The sequence below is a fragment of the Rhinatrema bivittatum genome, chromosome 7 (assembly GCF_901001135.1).
Source record: "Rhinatrema bivittatum chromosome 7, aRhiBiv1.1, whole genome shotgun sequence".
NCBI lineage: Eukaryota > Metazoa > Chordata > Amphibia > Gymnophiona > Rhinatrematidae > Rhinatrema > Rhinatrema bivittatum.
Window position 1 is genome coordinate 288345831 of NC_042621.1, and position 16480 is coordinate 288362310.

The following is a 16480-nucleotide window of genomic DNA, read 5'->3' on the forward strand; positions in this document are numbered from 1 at the left end:
AATCGTGACACTTAGACTGCTACAACCTGCTCCTCACAGATCTACTGATGAACCAGCTCTCTCTACTACAATCTATCCAACATTCAGCTGTGTGATTTATCTTTTAATCTCCCTGTTTTAATGTAACTTCTCTTTTCCACTTATACGTTAATTGGTTTTTCCCCTTGTTCTAATGTAAACCGGTACGATAAGACCTGGTCTTGAGTGTCGGTATAGTAAAAGAAGTTAAATAAATAAATAAATAAAATCAAAGTTTCTGCACCTCTTCTCAAGTGCACTTGCATGGGCTTCCTATCCATTTCTGCATATAGTTAGTTTAAGCTTCTCTTACTAACCTACGAAAGCCTTCATTCTGCATCTCCTTGAGCTCTGCTCATCAGTCAGGTCACTCCTAGCTATGCCCTTCTCCACTGCTGACTCCTTGCTTTTCACCTGGCAGCACTGTATGCTTGGAATGGACTTCTTGAGTCAGTACATAATGCTCCCTCTCTGGCTGTATTTGTCCAGTCTAAAACCCCATCATTTCAAGTCTTCTTTTAAATCTTAACTCCTGATTATCTCTCTCACAGCCTTATCGATTTTTAACTGTTTTCTTAATAAATGAAATTCCCAAAATCTCTATAACCCTATATGTTTGTCTTGATTAGATTGTAACCTCTGTGGATGAGGAACTGTCCCTTGTGTGCTTTTGTACAGGGCTGCTTACTACTACTGTGATAGTAGTAGTAGGAGCATTCAAATCCATATTATCATATCACCATTTCAAATATTGATAAATACTAGAAAATCTAAAGGACCTAAGCATCCTCAGTACTGTAGTTGATATGAACATCGCTATCTATATAAATAAAAATGTTAAATGGTTTGTACGTCGTCGCTAATCTCGCCAACCGCTTAACCGAATGCGTTCAAATTTGCACACAACATTCACTTCCCATACGGGAAGGATCTTATACACTTACATTACATATAGGTCGCACCTGTGACAGGTAATACAAGTTTAAAAATTGCTTACACAAAACAGCGACATCTGGTGGCCGTCAGCGCAAGCGCAACCTCTTACACCTTTCACACACACACACACACCACACCCCACCCCCACACAGGGCTATTGTCTTTCATTCACACTCCCTCATAACACACAGAAATCCACACTCATTACACCACACACCTCCACCCACACGCCTGCCAATGTCACTTACTTCACCCACCCTCTCAAAACACACCAAAACACGAATTCCTGGCTGCTACATTGGGAAGCCACGCATTTCACACACCCTCCGATTTTAAATTAAAGTACCCTCTTCCACCCACCCACACACTGCACTCCGATCACACACTACACCTGATACAAGTCCGTGCTTCTCCGCTGGCACCACAGGAACGGTCCGGGACATATCGCATTCAGTAGGGCCGTCGGATGCCAGCAACCAAAATGGCGCCGGCGGACCTTGCCCTTACTATGCTATACGGAGACAACAACGACGTCGTTACACCATGTGACATAGTAAGGGCAAGAGCCCGTCGGCACCATATCCTCAGCGGGCATTTGCCCTTACTAGGTCAGGAATCCTGACGCACCACTTTCACCGGTGAAGTTTTGCGACATGGCAGCCGGCGGAACAAACCCTAGCACACACCCTCGCCACCGGCTGGCAGTTTAAACAGGTAGCCGGGGAGGAGCACGGTGGGGGACCGTTCTTATTTTCCGCGGCGCGTTTTTCACAGGGGGGGGGCCACTCATTCTCCACATCTCCCGAGAGGGGGGCTGTAGCGTGGGTTGCTCTATTTCGCCGGGTTGGGGGGGGGGGGGCCAGGAAGGTGTGTTTGCATATTTAAACTGTTCTTTGCTGGTGCTGTTCATTTGGGGTAAAAAAAAACAAAAAACACACAAACTGTAACCTTTACTGCTCTGTTCTGTTTTTTCAACTTAACCAGGCTCAGCCACAGCAAGGTGTGGCAGGGTACAGCTAGTATACAATATAACAATCACTCAAAAAATTCTCTCAGATACATTATGATACTACCAATGGCTGGGAGTGTATTTGGTATACTAATTTCAGTAATAGCTTTACTTTCAAGCACACTTCATGCATCATCACAGTCTCTGTAGAACTCAACATAGTAAAAACCTGACACAAAATAACTAAATAATTGTTATTCTAGTAGTGGCTTTACAAAGGGAAAAGCACCATGTCATCTGTCCACTTGCTTTCTGGTGGTTTGGAGACTTCTGCTTCTCCCTTATCAACCTGTAAGTTATAAAAGAAAAAAACAGTTTCACAAATTTAACATTTTGCAGTAATTACCTATGATGTCCAATATAGGCTGTCTGATATAGGCACCGACTATATCAAGTCCCTGGACTGCAGTAGATGAAATATAGCCAGAGTTAAGAAGTAAAAGTACTACCCTTCCTACAAAATACAAGTGCACAGCACTTTAAAAGCCACTATAGAAGAACCAGGGCAAGAACACCATGACTACAAAAAACTCAAGCACATAAAAGCGTTTATGATTTCATTACCCACTTAAGAGATTTTTGCTTCTCCAAGAACAAGCAGAATGGTAGTCCTCACACATGGGTAATATCATCATCAGATGGAGCCCGGCACAGAAAACTTGTATCAAAGTTTCTAGAAACTTTGACTGACATACTGAGCAGACCCAGCATGCCACTAGCCATGCATCCACGCAGGGACCCTCTTCAGTCTTTTTTCTGCAAAGCTGAAGCCTCGCGGCTATGGAGCTCATGCTTTTTTGCTGTGGAAAACAACTTTTTTCTCTCTCTTCTCACGAGTCCCGTCGGGTCTCTCCGCTTGTTTTCGGGCTTTTCTTTCTCAGTATCGGTAAGTTTCCTCGGTAGTTTGCGGTTGATTACTGACAGTGTTGCCTCCCAGTGGCTGCCGGGCCTTGACCGGGCACTGCATTCTTTTTTCCATGGCTTCATCTGGCTTCCACCGTTGCCCCCAGTGCCCCCGGACCATGTCCGTCACAGACCCCCATGAGGTCTGTGTACTGTGCCTGGGGGCATCGCATGATGTTGGTGGCTATGATCTTTGTGCCCAAATGATTCCCAAGGGTTGTCGGGCATGCCTGGACAAAATGAGAAGCTGTTTGGCACTAAGAAATCAGAGCCATCAACATCAGCGTCCAGGTCTTCAACTCCGCATAAAGGAGTCTTGGCGACAACCCCCTCGGTGCCTCCTACCGAGTTCCGGTCCAGGCGTAGGAGTGGGGGACCGAGCAAGGTCCATATCCTCATGGTACAGATCCGGTTCCTCTCCTTCTCCCTCGGCTCCAGGTAAGGACTGGGGTGAGCACTGGGAAAAGTCCAGGAAGCACTGGCATCGGTCTTCATCCTCAAAGATGTCGGACCATGGTAAGGCACCGATGTCGTCCATGCCTCCCCTGAAGCGGTCCCGTCCAGAGGATGTTGTACCCTCTGCACAACCAGAGGAACCTCGCATATCCCCACCAATACCGGTGAAGGGGTCAGTACCCCCCCCCCCCCCACCATGGTTCTGGAGGCGATCCGATTCCGCTGCCTCCTCCTCCTCAAGTTGTCTTGTCCTTGGCAGCATTTGAGAAAGAGTTAGAGAGAGGTATGTGCGGCTGGCGGTTGGCTGGGCCCTGCAAGGTATCGAGCCTCCAGTTCCACCGGGACTGCCACCGCCGCAGAAGCCAACTCCATTGGTGCTTGTGCTTCTATTGGAGCGGCTGGACCTGCTGCTCGGTGTCTTACCGACGCAGCCAGCTCTGATGCCACAATTCCCTTTACCATCGAAGGGTGCATCGCCGCTGCCTCCACCAGTTCCAATTCCGGTGAGTGATTCCTCGGGCGAGAAAGGTCCATTAGGGTCGACGGCACCCAGGCTGTGCATAACACCCCATCCGGTGCTAGCCCTCCAGGGGCCTTCAGAGCTGGTGCCCTCGATTCACCTAGCACTCTCAATGCCTATGGGACCATTGGTGCCGATGCGCCTCCGGATTCCTCCGGTGCCTACTTCGGTCCCACTGATGTTTCTAAGGCCTTTAAGGTCTTGGCTTAATACTTTGGTGGGGGCTCCACCTCAAGTGTCTCCGGGCTTCCAAACTGAGGAGGATGCCCCCTACAATCCCTGAGAGGGAGAGGCATCAGTTTCCTCCACAGATGATTCTGAGGACTTGCCTTCCAAGCCCTCTGCACAGAGAAGAGGCCTAAGTCCCCACCAGAGGATCTTGCGTTTGCAGGATTTGTGAAGGCCATGGAAGAGTCAGTGCCTTTCCAGCTCTTAACAGAGCAGGATTCTAGGCATAAAATGTTAGAAATTGTAGTGGTGGAATCGGCCTTGAAGAAGGCAAAGAGGCTCCGGACTCATTCTTCAGCTCTCCCGGGCCGTGAGCTCAGGGTTTTGGACGTTTTTGGATGGTGGGTATTCCAGAGCTCAATGTTGGCAGCCAGGGTTGCCTGCTACCAATTTTATATGGGCCAATACTCCAGAAACCTCTGGAAACAGATCTAAGACTTGGTGGAAAACCTTCCATAACAGTTTCAGGACGATTTCCAGGAGGTAGTTCAACAGGGCCTGGAGTGTAACTAACACGGAGTCTGCTCCGCATATGACATGTTTGAAACCACAATAAGGGTTGTGACAGCCGGCATTAAAGCTCATCGCATGGCCTGGCTTTGCGCTTCTGACCTCAGTACCAAAGTTCAGGATTGTCTGGCAGACCTCCCCTGTACAGGGGAGAACCTATTTGGGGACAAGATTCAGGAGGCTGTAGCACAGCTGAAGGATTATTACGAAACCCTTCAGCAGTTGTCAGCCAGCACCTCGGATACCCAACTCTCTGGCAAGAAGCCTCCCAGGCAATTCACAAGGCGCCCTTTCTACTGGCCACAAAAGTATTGTCCCAAGCAAGACCCCAGTAGGCACCAGCTAGACCAAGGGCATGGCAACCATGTGCCCTTGCCCGGCCCCTGCCCCACCCCAGAACGCTTCCAAGGGTTTTGACTGGTGGCGAGGGGGTTTGAGCCAGCACACCCTACCCTAGGACACCGACACCCCCCCCCCCCCCAGTGGGGGCCCGTCTGCAGCTCTTCGCTGACCGGTGGATTTCAGTCACCTCAGGCCAATGGGTCCTCTCCATCATGCAGTAAGGGGTACAGATTGCATTTCCAACAGATTCCTCCTCATTCTCTTTTGTGTCCTTGGTAGAGATGTTCAAAGAACCAGCAACTACTTCATGTAGAGCTCTCCACCCTCTTAATGGCTCGAGCAGTCAAACCAGTACTGCCAGGCTAGCAGGTCAATGGGTTCTACTCCAGGTATTTCCTGATTCCCAAGAAAACCAGAGGACTTCGCCCCATTCTAGATCTGAGGGTATTAAACCGTTTTCTTGTAAGAGAAAAATTCAAGATGGTCTCATTGGGAACTCTGATCCTTCTCAGAGATGGGGAGTGGCTCTGCTCCCTTGATCCCAAAGACACATATGCCCATATTCCCATTTCTCCCGCAGATCGGCAGTATCTTCGATTCATGGTAGAAGGGGAGCACTATCAGTATCGGGTGCTGCCTTTCGGCCTGGCATTGGCACCCTTCATTTTCACAAAATGCCTGGCAGTGGTGGGGGCATACCTCAGAAGGCAAGGGGTACACATCTTCCCCTACCTCGATGATTGGCTCATCAAGAGCAACTCCAGGCAGGGGGCGCTGCGCTCCCTACATGGCACCATTCGTGTTCTGGAGGACCTGGGATTTCTAATCAATTACCAGAAATTCCATCTCCAGCTGTTCCTACAGTTGGACTTCATAAGGGCCAGATTCGATTCGGTCCAGAGGAAGGCCTTCCTGCCCCGGGACCGAGCACTAACTCTTGCTTCCCTGGCAAGGGTAATTTCCTCCTGCCCTCACATTTCAGCGCACCAGTTTCTGCACCTTTTGGGGCCCATGGCAGCAACGGTTCACGTCACAACATTTGCGCTGCTACACATGCACAGGGCACAGTGGACATTGCACTCACAATGGCACCAAGCCACCCAGGATCTTTGGGCTCGCATCTTAGTCACCACTCTGCTTCGGCGATCTCTCATGCAGTGGAAGACCATACCCAACCTGGAGAAGGGGATGCCTTTCTGGGTATCTCAGCCCCAGATCGTCCTCACCACAGATGTGTCTCACACAGGTTGAGGAGCCCATGTTGCAGACCAAAGTACCCAAGGCCATTGGTCCATGCAGGAGCAGCATTTCCAGATAAATTTCCTGGAGCTGCGGGAGATCTGTTATGCCCTATGGGTATTCCAGGAGCACTTAACCAACAAAGTAGTCCTAGTTAAAGCAGGCAATCAAGTGGCGATGTGTTATTTGAACAAGCAAGGGGGATCATACCTCCTCTGCCAAGGGGCAGTGCAGATTTGGTTCTGGGCCCTTGCGAGTGGCATTTTCCTCTGAGCCATGTACTTCCGGGGATGGACAACAATCTGGCAGACATTTTGAATCGAGCCTTCCAACCCCACGAATGGTCCTTGGATCAGGAGGTCGCGAACCGCATCTTCCGCCTGTGGGGGACTCCAGACATAGATCTGTTTGCCTCCCTGGAGAATAGGAAAGTGGAACGTTTCTGGTCCCTGGTCCGAGTGGGCAGGGGATTGGTGTTGGATGCTTTTTCACGGCACTGGGGCACTGGCCTCCTGTATCTTATCCTCCCCGCCACTGGTCTCGAGGACATTTCAAAAACTCCAACAGGATCGAAGCACCATGATCCTGATTGTTCCTTTTTGGTCGTGCCAGATTTGGTTACCGTTTCTGCGAGAACTGGCCTCCCACCCTCTAATCTGGCTGGGGACTGCCCCAGACCTGATCATGCAGGATCAGGGCAGGCTGCGCCACCCCAACCTCCGAGCCTTATCCCTCATGGCTTGGAGGTTGACCGGGTGACCATACAAATCCTAGGCCTTTCGGACGGCATGTCTCGGGTTCTGTTAGAGTCCAGGAAGCCTTCCACAAGGAGGACTTAGTCTTGAGTGGAAGAGGTTCTCAGTTTGGTGTGAAGGGCACGATTTGAACCTGTTTTCATGTTCCACACCAAATCTTTTGGACTACCGAGTCAACCTCTCCGAGACTAGCTTGAAGACCACTTCGGTAAGGGTTCATCTCAGTGCCTTTGGGGCATATCATCAGGGGATGGATGGGGCCTCCATTTCTACCCATCCACTTGTAGGGCGTTTCATGCGGGGCTTACTGCAGCTTAAGCCTCTGACGTGGCCCCCAGCAGTCTCTTGGGACCTCAGTGTAGTCTTGGGCCATCTCATGAGGGCACTGTCTTGCAATCTGAAGTACCTATCATGGAAGGTCTCCTTCTTGGTAGCAGTCACCTCAGTGCGCAGGGGCAGTGAGCTTCAGGCTTTAGTGTCATATCCACATTATACAACATTTTGTCATGATAAGGTGGTCTTACGTACACACCCGAAGTTCCTTCCAAAGGTGGTCATGGAATTCCATCTCAACCAATCCATTGTCTTGCCTACCTTTTTTCCAAGACTGCATACTCACCAGGGTGAGTGTGCTCTACACACTCTGAATTGTAAAAGGGCCCTGGCTTTTTACCTGGAATGAACAGCACCTCACCGCAAGTCCACTCTACTCTTTGTCTCCTTTCACAGGAAAAGGTTGGGAGTCGCAGTGTCCAAACAGACCTTATCTCATTGGCTAGCAGGCTGTATTTCTTTCTGCTATGCACAAGCGGGACTGCAACTTGAGGGCCTCATCAAGGCTCATTCGGTCCGAACCATGTCAGTTTCAGTGGCTCGCTTGCGTGCGGTACCCATGCATGAGATATGCAAGGCGGCGACTTGGAGTTCACGCCACACATTTGCCTCTCATTATTGTCTGGACAAAGATGGATGACGTGACAGTCATTTCAGTCAGTAGGTCCTCCGTAATCTATTTCAGCCTTAAAAACCCAACTCTTCTTACCTTGGGCCCTTTCTTTGGGTGCAGGCTTGCTCCCCAGGTTTTGGCAGCTCTATTTGTTGTGCACATTTGCACCTGTTAAAGGCTGCTTCTGTTGGGAGCAGCCTATAGCTACATATTCACCCATTTGTGAGGACTACCATCCTGCTTGTCCTTGCAGAAAGCAGAGTTGCTTACCTGTAACAGGTGTTCTCCAAGGACAGCAGGATGTTAGTCCTCACAAAACCCACCTGCCACCCCGTAGAGTTGGGTTTCTTTCAGTTTGATATTTTATTTTCGTGAACTCTGTGTTATAAGACTGAAGAGGGACCCCGCATGGCCAACTGGATAGTGGCAAGCTGGGCATGCTCAGTGTGTCAGTCAAAGTTTCTAGAAACTTTGACAAAAGTTTTCTGTGCTGGACTTCATCTGATGAAGTCACCCACATGTGAGGACTAATATCCTGCTGTCCTTGGAGAACACCTACCGTGTTTCCCCGAAAATAAGACAGTGTCTTATATTAATTTTTGCTACCAAAGATGCACTAGGCCTTATTTTCAGGGGATGTCTTATTTTTCCATGAAGAAGAATTCACATATATTGTTGAACAAAAAAATGAACATTTATTATATTCTGAATAGTTGTCTGGTTATGCTGGTTTGTGATGACAACTAACTGTGAATCCTGCAGGGTAAAAAAATCACAGCTGCATGCTCTGGTGTTCTGTGCGACGGGCATGCTCCCAAATAAAAACTTTGCTAGGTCTTACTTTCAGGGGAGGTCTTATATTTAGCAATTCAGCAAAACCTCTACTAGGTCTTATTTTCGGGGGATGTCTTATTTTCGGGGAAACAGGGTATTTATTTATTTATTTATTTATTTATTTATACATACTTGGAGAACACCTATTACAGGTAAGCAACTCTGCTTTTGATTTCTTGTGTTGATATGGTCCCGTAGCTTGTTTACTTGTAAAGCAGGAAGGAATCAATAATTGTAATCTTAGAAAATACACACTAGTTTATGCAGTTAATTGGTCATCAGGTTATATGGATTGGAAGGAAGAGCTGTCAATGTATGAACTGCCAATGGCAACTTTTTCTTTTGATGGATAAGATTTAACAATCTCCCAATCCATTCGCAGTTTAGGAGTAATCATTGACTCTGTCCTATCTATGCCACAACATATTAAAATAGTTATTAGATCCTTATTTGCAAAGCTACAGATGTTAACGTTACTTAAAACCACTTCTCAAACCATCTAACTTTCACACCGTTTTACAATCATTAGTCTTATCAGGGATAGATTACTGCAATGCTCTCTTTGTAGATCTTCCTGCGAACACACTGCCTCTGCTTCAATTAATTCAGAATGTAGCCTCACAAATTCTAACAGATTTAAGCCCTTGGGAATATGTCACTCCAACTTTACAGAAGCTGCATTGGCTTCTGGTACAGCAATGCATTAAAAATATAATTGCTATTATCATTTTTAATTTATTAAAGAATGTGAACACTCCATGGATTACTTCTACTCTAAGAATCTATGCCTCCTGTATGATTGCTGTGGTCCTCTAATCAGAATCTATTAATTATTCCATCCCTTAGAGAGGCACATCTGGCTGCAACCTGTGACAGGGCTTTTATGATTGCAGGCCCCACTTTATGGAATACTCTGCCTCTCCAAATAAGGAATATTAGAGAGAGAGAAAAACATTCAAGAAAGCATTGAAAACAAGAGGCATTTGAATTAGTGGAATACTTTGAACATTGGTCTTATATTCGTAACCCTCGAATGTAATGGTGCTTTTTTATTTAGATGTTATGTTTGTCCTATTATTTTTAATTTAATGCTGTATTATGATTATGCTTGTTTTGAACTCTTCATTTGTATTGGTGGTTTTCAATCATTCATGATTATATATGTTACTTTGTTCCCTGCCCTGAACTCTGGCTAAAAATATTTTAAATAAATACATATATACATATCTTAACTATCATAACTATAAATTTAATTAAATATTCAAGTGCACATGTGTGATTCTAGATGGCCAGGTGTTTCCCTGGCTCCCCTACCCTTCCTCTGCCAGATCAGTATTGTGCAGTATAAGTATATCAGTGCATTCTGCCCTAGGATGGATTTAGTGAAGAATAATGCTTCAAGGTTGTGGACTCCTGAAATATGGTATTTGCTTTCCTTATTTGCAGTCAGGTTAATTTTCAAAGATAACTACCGGTAGTTAATTTTAATTGGTTATCTTTAGGTAATTTTTCAGTTGAACTGAGCCAACTAGATTTTTATTTGAAAATTCTCCTAAATCTTGCCAGTCAGAATTTGACCAGCTAGATGTTAGCCTGCTATTTATGTGACCTGGGTTACTAGGCTAAACTTAGCCAGTTAGCAGTGAAAATCAGCGCTAGCCGGCTGCCCAGGAACGCTCCTGGTGCCACCTCATTTTTAACAGGCCAAATTTGCCTTGTGAAGCTAGGAAGGTAAAGTTTCCTGGTTAGCAATTGGAAAATTTTTAAAAGTAAAGATTTAACTGGCAAACTCCCAAACTTAATTGGTTAAACCTTTTCAAAATTGACCCCGTATTCTCTATTTCTATGTTTTCTTGATGGACAGTGCTACTCTTTAGGGGATAATAAGAACTGTTTGGAAGCTAATAATGTGTTACACAGCTGTAGCAAGACAGTTCTGAAAAGGCAACATAAAGAGTATTCATATGATTTTTCTGAGGCATGCAGGGCCTCTTAAGTCATGGGGTTTTATTTATGCATAGCAAGTGATCATTTTTATTCATTCATGCCAAGAAATATCTTCCTTCCAGAAATTTTTGAGGTGAATCAAGCCCTACAAGATTTATCTGAACAAAGTCCTACAGTCTTAATTTGGTATATGCAGCTTGTAAACAAAAATAGTTTGTTACAGAGTATTTATTCATTTTTACGCTTAATCAATTTAGATTATCCATCAGATATTGGTCCATCATATGAATCTTCTGCTCCAACAAGGACCTTCCCGCATTCTAGTCCTATGTTTTCTTCTGTTGCTGGAGCAAAGGTGAGTCATTCGGGGGGATGATTCAGCAAAGGCTTGCACTGTCCTGAATTTTGTGTAGCTTTGTGTTTGGTGCTGACAGAGTTTCTGCATTGGTGCAAACCAAAGGCCTGCTTGATCTTGTCAGTCAGTACAGGGCCAGTGCAAAAGTATAAAGCATCCTAGAAAGAACCTTCAGCCTTGTGCCCCTTCTTCCCCCCATTAACTTTCAAGCCCACCCCATAGTCTACCCCCACCCAGTTGAGATTTTGATAATTTAAACAATAATCATGATGAATCCTACCACCACCCCTTCCAGAATATGCCTGCAGCAACACAAAATTAGATGTAGGGAGAACAGTTTTCAAAAGTCATTTATTTGGGTAAATAATTTATCTGGCTAAAAGGGCTTTTGAAAATTGCTCTAAAAATACTAATACTATGCATGGTTCAAAGGGAAACTCTGCTCATACTTTCCTTTTGAGAACTGGTGCAAAACCTGTGGGTAAAAGTACCTGCACATTTTGAACTAAAACAGTGGTTCCTAACCTGTGGTTGGCAGACCCCTAGGGGTCCGCCAGACCACAGCAGGAGGTCCGCGGGAAGTGTGCAGAGAAGAAAGCCCATGCTGTGAAAAAAAGAGGCTTGATAGGCCACCGGTGCACCCCAGCCAAAGAAGATGGAGGCAGCATGGCTACAGGCACAGCCGTCCCACTGGGGGCTGAAGATGGAAGGAGGCCCAACAGGCCACCATCGCAGCCATCTCGCCGACGGCTGAAGATGGAATGAGGCCTGACAGGCTGCTGGCGCACCCATCCTGCCGGCGGCTGAAGATGGAATGAAGCCTGACAGGCTACCAGTGCACCCATCCTGCCAGTGGCTGAAGTTGGAAGAAAGCTTGACAGGCTGCTGGCAGTTGAAGATGGGAGGAGGCTCAACAGGCCATCGACGCACCCAGCCAGCAGCTGAACACTGATAAATGCCACGGGGCTGCCATCACCGCATCTCAACCAGCTGGCAGCATGAGATAGGAGGCAGCCACGGGACCCCACAGATTCCAGAAAATAAAGAAGAAAAGCCCGAGTGAGGGTGTGAAAGCCTGTGTGTATGAGAGAGAGAGCATTTGTATCTGTGAAAGCATGTATGTATGAGAGAGAGCATATGTGTCGGTGAGAGCGTGTGTGAGAGAGCATGTCTATGAAAGCATGTGTGTATGAGAGAGAGCTTGTGTGTCTGTGAAAGTATGTCTGTATGGAGAGAGCATGTGTACCTGTGAAAGCATGTGAATATGAGAAAGAGAGAGCATGTGTGTCTCTGAGAGCTTGTGTGTTTGAGAAGGAACATTTGTGTTTGAGCATGTGTGCGTGAGAGAGGGACCATATGTATATGAGTGAGAATGAATGAGAGCATGTGTGTGTGTGAGAATGAACGTATATATACATGTGTATGAGAGAGAGGAAAAAGATTATGTGCCCCCCTCCTAATCCACAGCAATCTCCAGGCGACTGGAATTCAAGTATGGAGAATGATGAATTTTTTAATCCTTATTAGTTTTAATTGTTGGCTATTATTTGATGTGTTGAAATACTTTATTGGTGTTTGGGAAATGTAAAAATAATTTAATTATTGGATACTCTATGTATATCAGTTGTTTTTAAATATACTTTTTATTAATATGGTTTTATTATTATTGATATTGTATATTTTGTGATTGTATTGTTTGATGTTTTATGAGGAAAGCAATGTTTTTGTTTTTCCATTGCTGCACTGCGGTTTCCAGTTCAGTTTTTGTCTGCGCATTTGTATTTATACTTTATGGTCTCTTTATTTTGTATTTGGCAAGGGTCTGTCTGTTTTGCATGTGTGACATGTAATTTCTATATAGGGGACCTACAGCAGCTGGACTTGTTCAGTTTTCCTAACAGGAGGTGTTTTGGTGTTTAGGGCCTGTTGTAATATTTGCAGTATTGCCTTTTCATAGGTAGGATTGTTACTGTTTTAAAATCTGCCAGTTAGGGTGTTATGGTAGAGCAGGGTTCCTATAGGTCCCAAGTACATTTTTTAATTATACAATGTTCCTGGTAGTGGAGGGAGTTTGTTGTCGTTAATGAGGTGCCACCAGAATTTGATTATTATTTTTTTATGGTGAATGGTAAGGGGAAGTACCCTTGTTCTGCTCTGCACCCTTTGTTGGGGGAGTTTCAGTGAATGTAGGGTGTACTGTAGAACTTGAAGTGTAGGTTTTATATTGGGATTCTGGCCCACTCCTATATAGAAGAATTTTTATTGATTAATACACTTAAATAATTTTGGTGGTAGTTTTCTTAGATGGTTGAAACTGGTCAGAGAGTTTCTTTGCTATTTAGAAGGTTCTTCAGTCTAGAGATGCCACTGACATACATGCCTAGCACTTTGTGACAATGGTGCAAAATAATGGAGGTGTCCTATCTCTGCATGCACGGAATTTGGTAACGGGCAGGTTTGGAGAGATCCATTGGACACCCACCAAGATTGAACTAACAGGGCAGTTTCCCTGTCACAGATTATTTTCTTTAAAATAATAATAATAATAATAATCATGTTGGGGATGGGGGAGTTGGGAAGGGATATGTGCACCAAACCTCTCTCTACAACTCCTTTTAGTGATGCGGCTGTATCTCAAACATCCGTCCTTCCCCCTTCCCCACCAGTCTCTCAATCTCTGTCTCTTCTTCACGGTCCATCCCAACCAGACCCCCTCTTTTCCTCCACCTGTCCATCCTGCAAGTCTCTCTCCTCTCCACAGTCCGTCTCCACCAGTCTCTCTCATCTCCCTCTTCACCATCCCCTCCCTCTGCCTCCTTCCACCAGTCTATCTCCCTTCATCAGTCCATCCCCACTTGTTTGTCTCTCTCTGTTAGTACATTTCTACCAGCCTCTCTCCCTTCACCAGTCTCTCACTCTCTTTCCTTCCATTACTCTTTCTTCAGTCTCTCTCTTTCCACCAGTCGATCCTGGTCAGTCTCTATCTCTTTCTCTCTCCACCAGTCCATTCCCTCCAGTTGCTTCAGATCCAGCTGTGTGCCTGCCTGTAATTTCACTATGCAAGTTATTGAATATAAGTACATTCTTGCACATTTACTGCTGTGCTTTGCAATTATATGTATTCCATTTATATCAGTAAGCATTATTTAATGTATTATATATTATGAATAAGCCTGGTATGCTTATAATTATATATTTGTTATTACACTAATAACTTTTCTATATATGGCATATAGCTGCAGGTAAATTGAAAAGAAAGCATGTGGGGGTCCACAAAAATTTTGGAGGTTGAAAAGGGGTCCATGCTCCCAAAAAGCATACAGTTTTGAAAATTGCCCCTATATTTTTAAATTTAAACTTTGTTTTGTTTATTTACATAATAAAAGTATATTTCAGAAATCATGTCACACGGTCGATGAATGTGTAATCTGTGATTTGGGGGGTAGACTGAAAAAAATTAAGAAATACATAAAATGTAAAAATTAAAAGAAATACATTATTGTTTTTGAAAACTCATAATAAAAACTTTGCCAGGTACATTCAAAGTGAAAAGCCTGCAAGGGAGTCAGTTGGACCATTAGATGATGGAGTAAAAAGGGTACTTAAGAATGACAAGGCCATAACAGAGATCATTTTCGTAGCGTATTGTGCGCGAAAAGGGACTTTTCGCGTGCAATAGCTAGATCGGGGCGGAGTCGGAGCTGAGTCGGCCCTGGAAGAGGAGGAGTTGGGGCGTTGTCAGGGCGGACACAGCGGAAACTTTGCTGGCGGCGAAAAGGTAAGAACCATTTTCGCTGCCAGTTGCACGCCCAATAGCACCACCTTTTACAATGGCGCTATTGGGTGCAAAAGCCGGCAGCAATAGCACCACGGAGGTGCGATTGTTGCCGGCTTTCGCAGTCCCGCCCCCCTGTTACTGCCGGATTCTCTAAGGTCTGTGACCTTAGAAAATCCAGGCCTAAATGAATTATTTGCTTCGGTCTTCACTGAGGAAGGTGTAAGAGAGATACCTGTGCCAGAAATCATATTTAGAGGTGATGATTCAGAGGTACTGAAACAGATCTCATTGTACCTGGAAAATGTAATAGAGCAAATTGACAAACTAAAGAGTAGCAATTCACCTGGATTGGATGGTGTATATCCCAGACTGCAGAAAGAACTGAAAAATGAAATTGTGGACCTGCTATTAATAATTTGTAAACTATTGTTAAAATCATCTATGGTACCTGAAGACTGGAGGGTTGCCAATGTAATGCCAGTTTTTGAAAAGGGCTCCAGGGGTGATCCAGGGAAATACAGACCAGTGAATCTGATGTCAGTTTCTACCACATTGCCTGGCACAATCATAAAGAGCAAAATTACTGAACATATAAATAGTATAATTTAATGGGATAAAGCCAACCTGGATTTAACCAAGGGAAGTCTTGCCTCGCCAATCTGCTACATTGTTTAGAGGGCATAAATGAACATGTGGATAATGGAGAGCTAGTTGATATAATGGATCTGTATTTCCAGAAAGTATTTGACAAGGTCCCTCATAAGACACTTCTTAGGAAATTAAAAAGTCATGGGATAAGGCAACTATGGATTGGGAACTGGATAAAAGATAGAAAACAGAGAGGGGGGGGGGGGGTAAACAGTACATTTTCTCTGTGGAGAAAGGTGAATAGTGAAGTGACCCAGGGATCTTGTTCTTGGACCACTGCCTTTTTTCTTTTTTATATGCTTTATTTTAGTAAATTGGAACAAATATTGAACAAAACCAGAAAACAGTCATTTTGCCATTATGCCCTAAACAAACTTACATTTGACATCATGCAAAGCAATGTACAACAAAAATCGGTCATCCACATGGACAGGTATAATACTACATTCTCTCATTGCCCAGCGGAGGTGGTTCTTCAACCGCTCGGGCGACATACACCATGGAGACCAATATGTCTGAAAGGTGTGAAACTGCAACCACCACCCCCTCCCCCGTCCCATTCTGAGTGATCCTGAGAAAATACAAAAATATACAAGAGGCCACAATTGAGCAATAGGTAAATCATTGAGCAATGGGCTTCGAGCCAAAGGCAAAAGTGACTGAAGGTATATATCCCGTTTGACAAAATCTCTCTTTTTTTTGTACCATTCAATTTTGTCTACATATTTATCAAGTACACAGGTATGGTGAATCAAGTTGCGAAATTGTGTGAGTGTGGGGTGGGTCTGAGAGAATCCATTTTTGCAGAATCCATTTCTTGGCGAGCAAGATCAGTAATCTACAACACCATTGTTCATATTTACTGGAAAAAAACAATACCCCGAGTGTCATCTTATAACAAGACATTCATTGTAAACGCAAAGGAAGTGGTGGTTAGGGAGTGCAAGTATTTATGTGCCCATTGCCAAAAGGCATAGATAACTGGACAAGTCCAAAACTGGTGTCCAAGCTTATTGTTTACGTCCCCACATTTGGGGCAACAACCGTTGCCTAAGT

At 45.0% G+C, this 16480-nt stretch overlaps 1 protein-coding gene across 1 annotated transcript in view; it reads left to right on the plus strand.

The window, feature by feature from the left end:
- RBM20 (RNA binding motif protein 20) overlaps positions 1-16480 on the plus strand; it is a 272827-nt gene that overhangs the window by 177295 nt on the left and 79052 nt on the right. Inside the window, 1 exon segment of the mRNA XM_029610357.1 lies at positions 10901-10998. Within this exon segment, the coding sequence (XP_029466217.1) occupies positions 10901-10998 (98 nt within the window).